Source organism: Populus alba, chromosome 19 (assembly GCF_005239225.2).
Source record: "Populus alba chromosome 19, ASM523922v2, whole genome shotgun sequence".
Classification (NCBI taxonomy): domain Eukaryota; kingdom Viridiplantae; phylum Streptophyta; class Magnoliopsida; order Malpighiales; family Salicaceae; genus Populus; species Populus alba.
In genome coordinates, this window is record NC_133302.1 from 5,902,690 (window position 1) to 5,920,659 (window position 17,970).

Sequence of the window (17,970 nt, forward strand, 5' to 3'; positions counted from 1 at the left end):
TAATCTGTTATTGTTAGAGCACATGCTTTTCAAAAACTTTGATTTTTTTTTCTTTTTAAATTATTATTTTTTTATTAAAAATAAATTTTAAAAAATAATAAAAAAAATATTATATTAATTTTTTTAAATAAAAAATATTTTAAAAAGAAAAGTATATTATTGTTTCTCATATTCATGTGTTTACATTTTCTAGGCATCTTCTTCTAAGCTTCATAATTGGGTAGGTAAAGTAGTGTTTTTAACTCCTTATTTTTTATTCACCCTTTTCTTTTCCAATTAATGGGACTGCCATTCATTTTTATTCAGTATTTTTCAGCTTTTTTTTTTCTTACAATGATTAAATGAATTAACTTGATCGGTAATTACCTTTCAATAAACAAAATAAGAATAATTAAAATATCAAATGTGTTCAAGGGATTCCGACTATCTATCAGCTGTTTGTAGAATTTAAGCACTTTTTTCATTAGTCACTTTTATTAAATCATTTAATATTTGCTTTTATTCTTTTAATTTGCTTCAATGTGGAATCGACACTCCAGAGAATGTGTAAACAAAAAAACGGCAACGGTACTGCCAGGATTGTTATGCCCGCAATCAAAATATAATTTGTTTTTTTAAAATCTGTTTATTTTGAAAAAAAAATATTAAATTAATATTTTTTGATATATTAGTATTAAAAATAATAAAAAAGGCTTTTCTTTTCTTAGATTCACCCTTTTCTTTTCCAATTAATGGGACTGCCATTAAAATATGCTTTTCACCATTTATTTGTTTTTCTTTTATTTTGACTTACGTAACGTGTGTACCCAGTATGTACTAATCATCTTGTACTTTTGGTCAGATGGAAGGGTTCCCACCATCTTTTATGGAGGAGGATGACAACATGACATGGAATCAGCTTCTCTCGGACGTCATTTTTAAGCATCTTTTATCAGAAGATGATTGCTTGCAATTTAGTTATTCTTCAGTTTATCCTAATATATTATTCCATGGAAGCAGGCCGGCACCGGAGGTTCCAGTCAACCAAAGCTCCATATTATGCAATGATCAAGGTGGACAGAACCTTGTGATCAACAATAGTATTCAACAAACAACTCCGTTTCCAACTTCATTTCCTGAAATCTTGGTGAGTACTCATGCTTACTCCAATTTGCTACAATGTCCATTGAATTAGGCATCATTATTCCTTTATTCATCAACCTCAGACGGGACATCGCTATATGACACCGAACGCAACCACATCACAACATGGTGAATTCAATCAATCTGGACCTTCTTCTCCTGCTCCCTGGTATCCAATTTTTCATATTTAGTATTTTCTGAAAAAAAAAAAAGTTTTTCAATCATTATTTAACTTCTTCTTCTTCCTCTTGTTGTTGTACTTATCAATGAATTCATTATGTTTGAATATAGGGATCAGCCTAATCCTAATTTATGTGATCCTCAACGTGCCAATCCTTTGAGGTAAGCTAAAATGATATCAAATACTTAGTGGATTAATAGCAAAGAATTATGCATATGTATAAAGAAATTACTAACAAGTGTTGCTAATTCAGGGACCAACAATTGACTAATTATCAGTTACCAATGAGGAATCAAGTGCCTGCGATGCTACCTGGACCTCAACCTCCAATGAATCAAAGGTATTAACCTCGAATATACACTTTTTTAATCATGAAAACAATGAACTTGACCAAAATTGACGAGGATCTTTCAAGTCTTTTTGAGCTCTCTATCTCTCTTTTTTGTGAGAATAACAGTTCTAAGTTTAACTATTTGAATATTATTCAGGCTTCAGTACTCCAATATGACACCGAACGCAACCACTTCTCAACATGGTGGCTTCAATCAACCTGGACCTTCTTTTCCTGCTCCCCGGTATCCAATTTTTTATTTTTAGTATTTTCCGTAACATCATAGCTTGAACATAAACCAAACAAGATAATCATAAGTATGTAATGCTTCATATTGCTTACGAATGGTTTTTGATTCAGGATTCAATTTCCTTCTAATCAAGGACAAGTCGATCAAGCTGCTGTAATTCCTGACATAGACAATATGCAACAAGAGAACTTCCTGCGTCGAAACTCTGGCAACTCTACGAGGTACTGATTGACTTCTAGCTGTTGTGTTCTAACACGGTATTAAAACCTTTTTGATAATTAGATACACCATTGATTTTGACTGTTTAAGAGAGACTACCAAATATTGAATGGTTTTATAATAACACCTTTGATTTTTGGTTTTATAATATGATCACTTCATTTTTATACAGGTCACAGATGGATAACGTCCAAGTCCAAGAATTGCAAAATCAAACTGCTAGGTCAAATGCCTCAAATCCTGGCCTTGACACTTCCTTGCAAAGTCAAATTAGGGGTTTAAATACTCAACAAGTAAGAATTCTAACTGAATTATCGTCGTCTTTTTCCAATAAACTGACTGTCAATTTTAATAGCAAAATAAGGTAATAGCACTGAAGTAGTTTCTCATCCATCCAGATGTGATTTTTATTCTATATTTTGACCCCCCCCTTTGTTTTTTCTATAGGTTGAATCAAATGATCGGTTTTGGAATTATGTTGAAAAGAGGGATGAAATGGTTGGATCATTAATCAAAAAAGTACTGAAGTGTAAGTTTTGTCCACATACATTTGCCATTAAAACAGCCATTACAAGGATCAAATGGCATTTAGCAGGAGAAGAAAGGCGTGGTGTTGCCATTTGTCGTGGGGTGACTAAAGAAGTTCAAGAAGCAGCCTTTCTAGCAATGTGTGGTGGCAACAAAAGACAAAAAATCACAGCAACTGCAGTCAATGTTAATGACTGTGGAATTTCAACTTGTCCACAAGAACAAAAACAATGAGATTGAAAATTTGGGAGGAGGCATTGGAAGGGTACAAAGAGAAGTTCAGGTTGTAGAACCGGGAGTAGGGGAAGAGAGGATTTCTTCACAAGCAATAGCAGGAAACGACGAAGTAAGCATGACGGGAATGAGAGCACAAGAAGATAGAGTTTCCGAAGAGGCACTCGAGAGCAGAACGAGGACAGAACCAGTGGGAGTTCAAGGCGTGGAACAAGGTCCCGGAGAAGAGAGAATTCAGTCGCATTTACAAGCAGAAAATGACATGGAAAACACTGGTGAAGGATCTTTTCAGCATGATGCATTTGAGACTATTCCAAGAACAGAGCAAGTGCAGCTTCTGGAGCCTCGAGGAGATTCATCCCAATTTTGTCTTGACATTGGAAGATGTTATGATCAACCTTGTGCTCCATCAGTAAACAATGATGTAAATAGGCATGATGCACTGGACATGGTTAGAGTGAGGACAGAACCAATGGAGGAGGCTGGCGCAGGAGCAAAATCTTCTGAAAGTCTGAAATACAACAAGACTAGAGGAGTTCCATTACCTACTAGCTCCACAAAGCCAGTGGGTCAAGCATTTGAAGAGAAAACGAAGGAGATATGGTCTTTGTTAATGGATGATAAAGTCCCGACCATTGGCATTTATGGCATGGGGGGGATTGGTAAAACGACAATACTCAAACATATCTATAATGAGCTTCTACAAACACCAGATATTTGTCATCATGTTTGGTGGGTGACTGTGTCTCAAGATTTTAGCATTACTAGATTGCAGAATCTCATAGCTAAACATCTTCATCTAGACCTTGCAAACGAAGATGATGATGTGCATAGAGCTGCCAAATTGTCAGAAGAATTAAAGACGAAACAAAAATGGATTCTCATTTTAGATGATTTGTGGAACAATTTTGAGCTTGATGAAGTGGGAATTCCTGTGTTGTTGAAAGGATGCAAGCTGATTATGACAACTAGATCAGAAACGGTTTGTCATCGGATGGCTTGCCACCACAAAATCAAAGTGAAGCTACTTTCGGAGGGAGAAGCTTGGACTTTGTTCATGGAAAAACTTGGACGTGACATAGCACTTTTACCAGAAGTGGAAGGAATTGCAAAAGATATTGCTGGGGAATGTGCTGGTTTGCCATTGGGAATTATTGCAGTGGCAGGAAGCTTGAGGGGAGTGGACGACCCATATGAGTGGAGAAATACATTGAACAAATTGAGAGAATCAGAATTTAGGGACATAGATGAGAAAGTATTCAGGTTATTGAGGTTTAGTTATGATCGGTTAGGTGATTTAGCACTACAACGAAGTCTCTTGTACTGTGCATTATTTGGTGAAGATGATATGATTGCAAGGCAGAAGTTGATAGGTTATTTGATCGATGAAGGAATTATTAAAGGAAAGAGGAGCAGGGGAGATGCATTTGATGAGGGCAACACGATGCTTAATAGACTTGAATATGTCTGCCTATTGGAAAGTGCTAAAATGGAGTATGATGATACTAGACGTATCAAGATGCATGACTTGATTAGGGACATGGCCATCCATATACTGAAAGACGAATATCAAGTCATGGTTAAAGCAGGTGCGCAATTAAAAGAGTTGCCAGATGCAGAGCAGTGGACGGAGAATCTGATGATGGTTTCACTAATGAGAAACAAGATCAAAGAAATTCCTTCCAGCTATTCACCTAGGTGTCCCTTTCTATCAACTCTATTGCTATGTAAAAATCGTATGTTGCGATTTGTTGCGGATTCATTTTTCAAGCAATTGCATGGGCTCAAGGTCCTCGATCTGTCTTGGACAGGTATTCAAAACTTGCCAGACTCTGTTTCTGATTTGGAGAGTCTCACTGCGTTATTGCTCCGTAAGTGTGACAACTTAAGTCATGTTCCATCATTAAAGAAGCTCAGGGCACTGAAGAGGTTGGATCTCTCTCGTACTCGACTTGAAAAGATGCCGCAAGGAATGGAATGCCTAACCAACCTGAGGTATCTTAGAATGAATGGATGTGGTGAAAAGGAGTTTCCTAGTGGGATATTACCAAAACTTTCTCACCTGCAAGTCTTTGTACTAGAAAAGTTTATGTCGCAAGATGATGCGATAACAGTTAAAGGAAAGGAAGTAGGATCCTTGAGAAATTTGGAAACTTTGGAATGCCATTTCGAAGGTTTATCTGACTTCGTGGAGTATCTCAGATCTCGGGATGGGATCCTATCATTAAGCACATGCAAGATTTTAGTAGGAGAGGTGGGTAGACATTTAGGGCAATACATTGAAGATTTTCCAAGTAAAACAGTTGGGTTGGGTAATTTGAGTATCAACGGAGATAGAGATTTTCAGGTCAAGTTCTTAAATGGCATTCAAGGACTGATTTGTCAATGCATCGATGCAAGAAGTTTATGTGATGTTTTGTCATTAGAGAATGCAACTGAACTGGAGCGCATCAGCATTCGGAAATGCCATAACATGGAGAGCTTGGTTTCATCTTCTTGGTTCTGCTCTGCTCCACCACGATTGCCATCATGTAACGGTATGTTTTCTGGTCTTAAAGAATTTTTTTGTTATAGATGTGAAAGTATGAAGAAGCTGTTCCCGCTTGTGTTGCTGCCAAACCTCGTAAACCTGGAAGTGATTGAAGTTCGTGTGTGTCATAAAATGGAGGAGATAATAGGAACAACAGATGAAGAAAGCAGCAGCTCCAATTCCATCACGGAAGTCATTCTCCCAAAGTTAACAACTCTGATATTGTCTTGGTTACCAGAACTGAAAAGCATTTGCAGTGCAAAACTGATTTGCAATTCTCTTAAAAATATTTATGTAATAAATTGTGTGAAGCTGAAGAGGATGCCAATTTGTCTTCCGTTGCTTGAAAATGGCCAGCCATCTCCTCCCCCTTCTCTTAAAGAAATCAACGCATATCCAAAAAAATGGTGGGAGTCCGTAGTGGAGTGGGAGCATCCTAACGCAAAGAATGTCCTTCGTCCCTTTGTAAACTAATATAATATAGTATGCTTACAATTATATAAATAACATTTTTCATTTTTATTATTTCATTAAAGACTACTGAATTGTCATTTTTTTTTAACTCGATAGATAAACAATTATAATTTGAAGTTTGATTAATATTATATTTTCATCCTATTGAATTTCTCCAAGACGAAAATCCAAAAAATAAAAATAAAATACTATATTGATTTATCATTAAAGTAACCTAATATTATAAATCATCAGTGAAAGTATTCTTCTACACACATTTTTTAAATGTCTAAGAGAGAGTATGAATATGGCAGTTTTGGTTTCTAAACCTGAAACTGCCATATTCATAAACACATTTTTTAAATACTAAATTTAATACTAAAACTAGAAAGTAGCATAGGCGTGATCTTGATTTCGTTCCAGTGGTTTTGATGAGTATGAAATGCTAAAATGCTAAAATGGAATAAAAATAATAGAAATTAAACAGACAAGTCAAGGCCCAGTTGGAGTCGTGAAATTTCACTAATGAGGATTTCAAAAAAGGAACTGCTAAAGCCTAAAATTTAGGCAATTTGTTTTTGACACAACAGGGATCATAGAGACGTGATGAAATATAATTTTAAAATTTAAAATATTTTTAAATAGTTAAAGATTAAATAATTTTTTAACTTAAAACAATTCAACTTCAATAAAATATCAAAATATTATGAAATTAAAATATTTTAACACTAATATTTTAAATATAAAGCTATGTCAATGTTATCAAGGCTAATGAGAGCTAAAACATCTATTTTTTTGCTTAAATTCCTACAAATTATAAACTTAAAAAAAAAAATATGAATGTAAACCATATGTATTAGTGATAAATCAAATTTTAAAAAATTAATATCATAGTTAATGAAAATAATAATGAAAAAAAGCTAAGTTTTTATTTTTTTTTTACTCAAAGAAAAACCATATGTTTGGTTTGAAATAACTTTCTTGAATCAAAAACTTATTTCTACAATCAAGTTAAAAGTTGAAATTTCTAACTTGTAACCTATTGATTCTAATTTTTACCATCTCCATTTCTAAAAGAAATTGTTCTCAGCCAATGCCTCCCAAAGATATTTCCAACTTAAATTATTTTTGTCAGAAGTCATTCATGACAATTAACTTTAGAATTATGACTCGAAGTCAAAAAAGATTCTCTATAAGTCATACCAAATGGACTCTTCATCCATATCTCATTTGTTTTTCAGTTGGTGCCACCTCCATATAGGACTCAAAAGCTTTTAATTTTTATTTTTATTTTTTAGGGGGGGTTAGGTTATAAATGATTTGGTGCTATATCATGCCTTTGTTTGCGCTGTGGCTTTTATGAAAGCATACATGAAATAAAGAGCTTTGTTTTCTTTTTCCAATTTATCTTCCTGTAGCAGATTTAAGATGCTTGAACTATACTATATGAAACTATATTAAGAAGAAGTGTATTTGCAGATGATGCAAGGTAATATCTGGATATCTTTGAACCCTCTGGGTTTTGCACAAAGCATGACTCTGGTTCTTCGGTTTCAAATCCGACCGTCTTATGGAAGAGCCACATTTGCCTCGGGACTCTCCTCATAACAACCAAGTTCCATTCCTCAGTTCAGAGGCCTTCGTGTTATACTTGCTGATGATGATGCTTTAAACAGAACCGTTACCAAGGCCTTGTTTGTTTCTAGGAATTCACTTTCCTGGAAACCATTTTCCTCACTTTCCCATGTTTGGCAATACATGGAAAGTGAGTCAAAGGAAATGTAATTCCAGTCAAAGGAAAATGTTAAGTTTAACATAAGGAAAGTGTTTTCCATTTTTAATTCTCGGAAAACACTTTCCTGACGTGGGCCAATGCTGCGTTGTCATGTTTTTACGTAACTGTTCATGTTAATTGCACTGTTCAATACAGTGCAATTAACATGAACAGTGTATTGCATACACTGTTCACTAAAAAAATAGTGAACAGTGCAGTTTTAGTGCACTGTTCACTTGCCTGCGGGGACTTTTTTTTTTTTTTTTAATGTGTGCTATTTTTTTAACATTAAAAAAAAATAGTTTAGAGTGAATTTTATACCTTAATATTTTATCCAATTTTATTACATGCTAAAAATATTATTAAAACTATAGTTTTTGTCGAATGTATTTCGTACGTAATGAAATTATAAATGGTTTCATAGAATAGTAAAAAATATTTCACAAGTTTATTTCTTTATAATATGATATGATATATATAGTTATATTTTATAAAATAAGCTATGTATGAATATAGAATATAATAAAAAAAAATTCATCATTATACATTTTAGATTTTATTTTTTTTATTGTAAGTGATTAAATATTTTATATATATTAGATAAATTTGAAAAAAAAAATTAATTTATTAATAAATTATTTTCCAATTCATTTTCCATAACACAACCAAACACTGGAAAGTGTTTTCCATAACACTACCAAACATCGGAAAATACTTTCCCGAAATTCACTTTTCAGGAATTCACTTTTCCCGGAATTCATTTTCCAAAAGGAATTCACTTTCCTGCAAACAAACGGGGCCCAAGAAGTTGCTTGAGAAGTTAGGTTGTGAAGTGACCGCTGTTTCATCCGGGTTTGAATGCCTTAGTGCTCTTAACTCTGCTGAAAATTCTTTCAGACTAGTTGTCTTAGATATTCAAATGCCAGAAATGGATGGGTTCGAAGTGGCAACGCGAATCCGGAAGATCCGAAGTCGTAGTTGGCCATTGATTATAGCTGTGACTTCCAGTGCTGAGGATAATGTTTGGGAGAGATGCCTGCAGATGGGAATGAATGGAATGATCCGAAAACCAGTTCTCTTACAAGGGATGGCAGATGAGCTTCAAAGAGTTCTTCAGCGGGCCGGCGAAGGATTGTGAAAATAAGTTGTAAAGATGACCGGACATTGTTTTATAGCGCAATCTTTCAAGGGTCATCACAGCTCTTAAATCAAACAAATCCAGCTTGGAGATGTTTAACTCTTAGCGTTATACTTCATGGTATACAAAGTGTAAACTTATACCTCTCTCTAACGCTAGAATTTCATAGAATGGATATTAACTCATGAGAAACAGTAATTTTTATATAACAGCAAAAGGAACCTGAAAAATTATTCAGAGAAGTGAAATAATACAGAGACTAAATCTTCCAGATGTGCTCAAGTTGGTTGGATATTTCTTGGCTCAGTTGCTTTTACTAATTGCTTTCGTCTCTGTGAAAAAATAGTAAACTTTCAGCATTCAGGAACAAAGGGTAGCCTACTTTGATCCAATGTGAAACGTCGAAAACATGATTTTTAATTGGGTCAGTCACTTGAGCTTATAGTAGTCAGAACTGGCCTGGGGTCTGATCTTAAAATCTCGAAAAGGGCTCAAGTTATGAGTTGCGGATCAGTCTGGATTTTCAAAACTTTTTTTTAGAAGGAAAGATATTTCCTAGATTTGATTTGGTTAAGTTTTAACATGAGTAAATTGGATTGTAGGAAAATTATTTGGGATTAACCATATTAATATCAAAGTAATATAAATTAAAACTTAACCAAAACTAAGTATAAATTAAAACTTAACCCGAATCTGATTTTAAATTACATATTCACTAAATCAAATCATCTTACTACATCTATAGTTAAGACAATACACATGCTTAGATGTAGGAGATTGTTTTCTGAACTATAATTATAACTATAATTAAAACTAAGATTACTTTTAACTTCGAAACCTTTTTGTGCTTAGATGTAGGAGATTGTTTTCTGAACTATAATTATGAAAGATATAATTTATTTTTGGGTTTGAAAATTGCATTTAAGTATGTTTTAAAAATGTGTTTTATTCAAAATAACATTAAATTGATGATTTTTTAATATTTTTCAATGATTTTGATACATTGATATTAAAAAAAAATATTATTTTTATATATTTTCAAGCGAAAAATGACTTATACTATAATACCAAATATACATGTATTTTTATAGTACTTTTGTGATTGAAAAAAACATGTCGAGAGTGTTTGGAAACGCGGTTGAAACCGTGTTTCTATAAATTTCAATTTGTTTTTGTTAAAAAAAATTTTATATGTTTTTAGGTCGTTTTGATGTTTTCATCTCAAAAATAATTTTTTAAAAATAAAACAAATATTATTTTAATATATTTTTAAATAAAACATATTTTAAACTATAACCCCGCTAATATAATTCAAAACAAACCCGAAGTTTTGATACGTGATAGGACACATGAAACAGTTCACTTCCAACTGGCTATGCTAATAAGACCAAACATCCAATAAGTCGACGTTTTATTTCTTGGCATCTTGTCCTCTTCTCTTCTTCATTGCTTCTCTCCCACGTACAACGAAAAATGAACCATTAGTTGTCATGCACATTTCATTATACATTATTTAGAAGGATCAACCCAGTTACTGATTTGAAATCTGATTCAAACTGAGTTTATTTTTTATCTAAATAAAAAATTAATTTAATTTAATTTAAATAGATTAATTTGTGACTCTTAATGGATCAATTAATAGATCAATTTATGACTCAATTGATTTAAGTAAACTATTATGAAATCTAGTAGTATCAACTCCAAAGATTTGTTTATATATTTAGAAGAATGTTGTGTAAGTTTTTTTTAAAACAATATTATTCAATTAAAAATAGAAATTTAACATGGCAACCCCACAACTTATCTTTAGACCGACAAATAGGATAAACGAAAAAAACAAAAAACCACCATCACCATTCCTCACCAAATGGCTCAAAGGACACACAACATTATTTTAGTGTGATTGGTAATGGAAAGCAAATTTTTTTTTTTAATGTTGTTATTTAATTAAAAATATATTAAAATAATTTTTTTATATATTTGTATATTAATATATTAAAAAACACCTAAAATCAATATTAATTTAATATTTTTTCAACCAGTCGTACTTCCAGCATTTAAAACAAATTAGCGTTCCCTCAAAAGTCAAATCTAATACATCAAATAATTGAACATTAATTCAATACACATATAATGCGTGTTTAATAGTGTGATAGCGGTTACTTTTCAAATAGCTTTTCATGCCGAAATACATGTCAATGATGTTTTTTTATTTTTTAAAATTTTTTTTTGACATCAGCACATCAAAACGAACCAAAAATACAAACCGCATTCAATTTTAACAAAAAAAAAATCAAAATTTGGCGAAACACATAGCCAAACATTGCCATAATCTATCTTCAATAGTAAATAAAATCATTGCAATTTAAATACGATTTAATTATTGAATGTGAATAAAATAAGGTATAATAATAAAATAGAGATCGTCGTCTCCTCACCCTATGTAAGAGATGACTGCTTTTGCACAAAACTCTTCACCTCACCGATCAACAAAGAAAATTCAGGCGATTCAGGCAGGCAATAAAACCCACGAAAAGCATTTGGATACTCTACCAAATGTACTTCTTTCCCAGATTCCTTCAGCCCCTCATGGTACCTCTTCTGCCAATCTTGCAAGGGATCAAACCCTCCGACAAAGAGTAACGTCGCAGGGAACTTCACGCCTGAAATATCCACCGCATTTGGTCCGAAAACATTAACCACCGAGTGGTTTCGGTCCGATCCCTCAGGCAGAAACGCCTTCCACATCCAGTCTGTACCTTCCAGTGATATTAAAGGAACCCCAACAAGCTTGATTTCTGATTCTGTTCTTTCTTCCCCTCCGAAAAATGGCTGCATTGCTATGAGTCCCTTGATCTTTATGTTAGAAAATGTGTGTTCACAAGCTTTGAGCACGACATGATGAGCCACGTTACCTCCTGCACTATCACCGGCAATAAAACACCTTCCAAGATCCAAATTTGCTGGGAAATTCTCGAAGGTCATGTCATCGATGTAATTCAATGCATCAAAGCCATCTTCGTACTGGCATGGGTACTTGTACTCAGGAGCAAGCCGATAGTTTATAGAGATAACAACTGCATTAATTTCACGGGCAAGTCGCCGGCAGAGTAGATCAAAAGATTTTGAGTTAGCCGCCATGAATGCGAAGCCCCCACCATGAAAGAATATGATCACAGGCAGAGCATCGGTAGTGGTGGTGGATGTGGGGGCGTAGAGGCGGAACCACAGGTTGCGGGTAGGGTCAATAGTGTCGTCGAAAGAGGAGACCCCATTGATTGGTTTGGCGGAAGCAGCGGCCTTGGGGTCGAAGATGTTCAATACGCTGCGGTTTACGGTGTGGTCGGAACGGCTGGCGGCGCGAATCCCAAAGGAGTGGGCGGCGAGGAGGAGCCTGGTCTTCAATGAGAGGCGAAGAGTTCTTGGTGTTTCTGCCATTATCAATTTTGGCTTGAATTGTAAATGTTAAGATAGTTTATATACTCACATGAAGAGAGTAAAAAAAAAAAAAAAAATTGATAATGGCAGAAACACCAAGAACTCTTCGCCTCCCATTGATTTGGATTTTTCTTGGGGTGGAATTTCTTGCTCCATCTGCGTTGAAGCCTGTGTTTTGCATCCAGAATTATTATTATTTGTGCTTTGTACATCCCAAAAAAAAAACAATTCTTTAAGTTATGTAACGTCATTGTTATTGTAGGAACATTACTATTATCTAAGTCCTAGACTTTGATCCCAAATTACTATGTGTCTCTAGACTTATTAAACTTTATTTACATGTGAACAAATTTATAAAAATAATTTGTTATATAACTGATTTATGAGTTTGATAAATTAACTCTAGTAGATATAGATCAATTCAATATAGTTTTTTTTTTTTAAGAATGTTTAATTAATTTTTTAAAAAATTAAAACAATATTGTTTAAGAAAAATTAATTAATAATAAAATCGATAGTGTGGGTTGATTTTATAAGTTTAAGTCAAAATTAATAAAACAAAAGATTTGAAATTTAATTAATTATTAAATAACATGTTAATGGTTAGATACAGTTTCTTCTTTATAGATAACCATGAGAAAAAATTAACATAAAAACAAATCTTAATTTTTTTTTAATAAATTAGGCAGGATTGAGTTTTTCTAAGTAATTAATAATTTTATCTTTATTAGCTTAAACAAAGATACTTATTAAAAGGATAGATTAGAAAATGTCTTAAGGGCAATTTAAGAGTAATTAAACTTGTAAAAGCATGTTGAAGACGATATCTAAAATATAAGGACTAATTGGGAAAATTCTTCAAAGAAAAAGGACTACTTTTTTATGGGATGGTGGGGGAGTTTCTCGGAATTGAAATGGTCAAGGATGCAGAGAAGTGTCATCATTCCCATCACTGCTAACTTGGAGTGGATCAGATAATGATGGTCAATGCTTTGCTACAGCTCTTGAAGCTAAGCTTCAGGCTCTTACATTTTCAGGCCAGCTTTTTCCAAAGTTTCAACAATGGGGTGGGTCCACACGTTAACTCAGACAGCAATTAGCTTCTGATTCTTTTGTTGAAGTTTTTAATTATATGCAGCGCTAGACAAAAGAAAAGCAAATTTGAGGTGTACAGCAACTTGCCATATCTTATAATATAATATTTGGATGATCAGTGCTTGCTTTTCTGATTGAATCGAATCATCTGGAGCTCAACATCTTGCAACTTCCTTTTTATTTTTAAACCATATATTCTTCTCTGAGGTTACTTAAATTAAATATTGATGCGTAGCTTTTATTTATTTATTAATTTATTTTTAAATACTGACCTTAAAAAAATATTGAATTTGTAGGGATTGGAAGTTGGAGTGGATCAGATAATGAAGTGAGAGGCATAGCTTTTTCAAAGTTTCAACAATGGGGTGGGTCCACACGTTAACTCAGTCAGCAATTAGCTTCTAATTCTTTTGTTGAAGATTTTTATTATATGCAGCGCTAGACAAAAGAAAAGCAAATTAGATAAAGTTTGTGGCTTTCTTTCTAGCAACTTCCTTCTTCTCAAACAATACAATAATCTTTGCTACTGTAACATTCTCTTCCAAATCTCATCTCATTATACCATTGATTTCCCAATTTCCCTCATCAAATTTCTTAAACCTTTCTGATGATCAGTGCTTCCTTTTCCGATTGAATCGAATCATCCGGAGCTAAACATCTTGCAACTTCCTTGTTATTTTTAACCATATATTCTTCTCTGTTCTTGTTTTTCTTCCTGAATACTACTTAAGCGAACCAGCACTTGGAGCACAACTTGAATCCAGGTAGATTATTTATACTCCATCTTCTTCATTTTGTTTTTCACATGAAACTCTGGTTTGAATCTTTCAAGGAAAACACAAGTTGTAGAAATTCTAATGAGAAACTTTGGAGTTAGGATCATCAACAGCTTCCAAAAATAAATAATTTGATCTTTCTCAGTTGTAACAATCCATGCCTTAAGGAGTTCATAATAAATTGACCCCAAGTTAACCTTGAATTCATTTTTTTTTCTTCTTAGTTTCTTTGCTGTTTGGAACTTATTATTTTAGTTTCAACCTTCCTTTTCTAATTAATGTACTTCCATTAATTTTTATTCAATATTTTGACCCTTTTTATCTGTAGGACAAAATGGGTAGATCAGATGATCCGTTTTGGAAGGAAGTTGAAGATATGAATGATGGAAGCATGAAGTGTAAGTTTTGTGGGCATTTATTTGCCGATGGTACTTCCATTTCGAGGATAAAATGGCATTTATCAGGAGAGAAAGGGCATGGTGTTGGCATTTGTGGTCAGGTGCCTAAAGAAGTTCAAGGAGCAGCCTTTCTAGCTATGCGTGGTGGCAACAAAAGACATAAAAGCATAGCAAGTTCAAGCATGGAATACACTGGTGAAGGATCTTTTCAGCAAGTTGACAGAAGTGTCTCTCCTTGGAGACTCAGAGCTGATGCTCATGAGAATAGAGGAGAAGCAACACAAGGAACAGATGTAGTGGATCAATTTGTTGATGGCACTTGGGTTCAGATACACTCTGCCCTTTCAAAGGAGCAGCAGCTGAATGAAATCTCTACCTATTTAATGCAGGAAGATGAGGATGTGGAGCGTCTGCATGATGGATTTGAAACTGTAGCGAGAACAGAACAAGTGCAGCATCTGGAGAGAGGTAGCTCTTGTGAGAGGCCATCAATTAATCAAGCTGATGAGCCTCGAGGAGATTCATCCCAACCAACAGATCCATTGTTTCTTGATCATGGAAGATATTATGACCACCTATTTGCTCCATCAGTAAACAATGATGTCGTTATGTATGATGTGCAGAACATGGTTAGAGTGAGGACAGAACCAGTGGAGGAGGAGGGTGTGGAGAATAGTGGAAGATTAGTGCAGCCTGACGCTGGAGCTAGATCTTCTATAAGCCTTAAATACAACACAAGTGAGACTAGAGGAGTTCCATTACCTACTAGCTCTATAAAGCCAGTGGGTCGAGCATTTGAAGAGAATAAGAAGGTGATATGGTCTTTGTTAATGGATGATGAAGTCCCAACCATTGGCATTTATGGGATGGGGGGGATTGGTAAAACGACAATACTCAAACATATCTATAATGAGCTTTTACAAAGACGAGATATTTGTGATCATGTTTGGTGGGTGATTGTGTCTCAAGATTTTAGCATTACTAGATTGCAGAATCTCATAGCTAAATGTCTTCATCTAGACCTTGCAAACGAAGATGATGATGTGCATAGAGCTGCCAAATTGTCAGAAGAATTAAGGACGAAACAAAAATGGATTCTCATTTTAGATGATTTGTGGCACAATTTTGAGCTTGATGAAGTGGGAATTCCTGTGCTGTTGAAAGGATGCAAGCTGATTATGACAACTAGATCAGAAACGGTTTGTCATCAGATGGCTTGCCACCACAAAATCAAAGTGAAGCTACTTTCGGAGGGAGAAGCTTGGACTTTGTTCATGGAAAAACTTGGACGTGACATAGCACTTTTACCAGAAGTGGAAGGAATTGCGAAAGATATTGCTGGGGAATGTGCTGGTTTGCCATTGGGAATTATTGCAGTGGCAGGAAGCTTGAGGGGAGTGGACGACCCACATGAGTGGAGAAATACATTGAACAAATTAAGAGAATCAGAATTTAGGGACATAGATGATAAAGTATTCAGGTTATTGAGGTTTAGTTATGATCGGTTAGGTGATTTAGCACTAAAGCAATGTCTCCTGTACTGTGCATTATTTCCTGAAGATGATATGATTGCAAGGGTGGAGTTGATAGGTTATTTGATCGATGAGGGAATTATTAAAGGAAAGAGGAGCAGGGGAGATGCATTTGATGAGGGCAACACGATGCTTAATAGACTTGAATATGTCTGCCTATTGGAAAGTGCTCAAATAGATTATGATGATATTAGACGTGTCAAGATGCATGACTTGATTAGGGACATGGCCATCCATATACTGCAAGACGAATATCAAGTCATGGTTAAAGCAGGTGCGCAATTAAAAGAGTTGCCAGATGCAGAGCAGTGGACGGAGAATTTGACGATGGTTTCACTAATGAGAAACGAGATCGAAGAAATTCCTTCCAGCTATTCACCAAGGTGTCCCTATCTATCAACTCTATTTCTATGTGATAATAAAGGGTTGAGATTTATTGCGGATTCATTTTTCAAGCAATTGCATGGGCTTAAGGTCCTCGATCTGTCTTGGACAAATATTGGAAATTTGCCAGACTCTGTCTCTGATTTGGTGAGCCTCACAGCATTATTGCTCAATAATTGTGAGAAATTAAGACGTGTTCCATCATTAGAGAAGCTCCAGGCACTGAAGAGGTCGAGTCTCTCTAATACTGCACTTGAAAAGATACCACAAGGAATGGAATGCCTAACCAACCTGAGGTATCTTATAATGAATGGATGTGGTGAAAAGGAGTTTCCTAGTGGTATATTACCAAAACTCTCTCAACTGCAAGTCTTTGTACTAGAAGAGTTTATGCCGCAAGATGATGCTCCGATAACAGTTAAAGGAAAGGAAGTAGGATCCTTGAGAAATTTGGAAACTTTGATGTGCCATTTCGAAGGTTTTTCTGACTTCGTGGAGTATCTCAGATCTCGGGATGGGATCCTATCATTAAGCACATGCAAGATTTTAGTAGGAGAGGTGCGTAGATATTCAGACCAATGCATTGAAGAGTTTCCAAGTAAAACAGTTGGGTTGGGTAATTTGAGTATCAACGGAGATAGAGATTTTCAGGTCAAGTTCTTAAATGGCATTCAAGGACTGATTTGTGAATGCATCGATGCAAGAAGTTTATGTGATGTTTTGTCATTAGAGAATGCAACTGAACTGGAGCGCATCAACATTCGGGAATGCCATAACATGGAGAGCTTGGTTTCATCTTCTTGGTTCTGCTCTGCTCCACCACGATTGCCACCATATAATGGTATGTTTTCTGGTCTTAAAGAGTTTTATTGTTACAAGTGTAAAAGTATAAAGAAGTTGTTCCCGCTTGTGTTGCTGCCAAACCTCGTAAACCTGGCAAGGATTGATGTTAGTTATTGTGAGAAAATGGAGGAGATAATAGGAACAACAGATGAAGAAAGCAGCACCTCCAATTCCATCACGGAAGTCATTCTCCCAAAGTTAAGAATTTTGAAATTGTTTGATTTACCAGAACTGAAAAGCATTTGCAGTGCAAAACTGATTTGCAATTCTCTTAAAGATATTAGTGTAATGTATTGTGAGAAGCTGAAGAGGATGCCAATTTGTCTTCCGTTGCTTGAAAATGGCCAGCCATCTCCTCCCCCTTCTCTTAAAACAATCAAGGCATATCCAGAAGAATGGTGGGAGACAGTAGTGGAGTGGGAGCATCCTAATGCAAAGGATGTCCTTCGTCCCTTTGTAATGCCTTTGTAATGTAATATAATATAGTGTGCTTCCAATTACATAAATAACAATTTTCATTTTTTTTTCATTAAAGACTATTGAATTGTCATATTTTTTTTTAACTCAATAGATAAATAATTATAATTTGAAGTTTTGATTAATATTATATTTTCATCCTATTAAATTTCTCCAAGATGAAAATCCAAAAAATCAAAAAATACTATATTGATTTATAAATCATCAGTGAAAGTATTCTTCTACACACATTTCTAAAAATGTCCAAGAGAGAGTATGAATATGGCA

At 34.5% G+C, this 17,970-nt stretch overlaps 3 protein-coding genes across 4 annotated transcripts in view; 2 read left to right on the top strand and 1 right to left on the bottom strand.

The window, feature by feature from the left end:
- Positions 1 to 6,013, top strand: part of LOC140955117 (probable disease resistance protein At4g27220) — a 46,611-nt gene extending 40,598 nt beyond the window's left edge. The window contains 6 exon segments of the mRNA XM_073406793.1: positions 1,557 to 1,643; positions 1,792 to 1,878; positions 1,995 to 2,105; positions 2,276 to 2,396; positions 2,551 to 2,856; positions 2,858 to 6,013. Of these exon segments, the coding sequence (XP_073262894.1) occupies positions 1,557 to 1,643; positions 1,792 to 1,878; positions 1,995 to 2,105; positions 2,276 to 2,396; positions 2,551 to 2,856; positions 2,858 to 5,869 (3,724 nt within the window). The 3' untranslated portion in view covers positions 5,870 to 6,013.
- The window catches only part of LOC118040074 (probable disease resistance protein At4g27220), a 30,359-nt gene extending 12,637 nt beyond the window's left edge, over positions 1 to 17,722 (top strand). Inside the window, exons 1-2 of one of the 2 annotated variants that reach the window (XM_073406795.1) lie at positions 13,704 to 14,057; positions 14,398 to 17,722. In XM_073406795.1, the coding sequence (XP_073262896.1) occupies positions 14,404 to 17,697 (3,294 nt within the window). In that variant the 5' untranslated portion in view covers positions 13,704 to 14,057; positions 14,398 to 14,403 and the 3' untranslated portion in view covers positions 17,698 to 17,722. Of the gene's footprint in view, positions 1 to 13,703; positions 14,058 to 14,397 lie in introns of those variants that run through there. The other variant, XM_035046937.2, reaches the window with a different exon arrangement.
- Positions 11,105 to 12,236, bottom strand: LOC118040075 (probable carboxylesterase 18). The gene has a single exon (XM_035046939.2). The coding sequence runs from the start codon at positions 12,196 to 12,198 to the stop codon at positions 11,200 to 11,202; it is 999 nt and encodes a 332-aa protein (XP_034902830.1). The 5' UTR covers positions 12,199 to 12,236; the 3' UTR covers positions 11,105 to 11,199.
- Positions 17,723 to 17,970: the final 248 nt, after the last annotated feature.

Coding starts and splice junctions, on each gene's coding strand:
- LOC118040075 (XM_035046939.2), bottom strand. CDS start 12,198: ATGGCAGAAACACCAAGAACTCTTCGCCTCTCATTGAAGACCAGGCTC.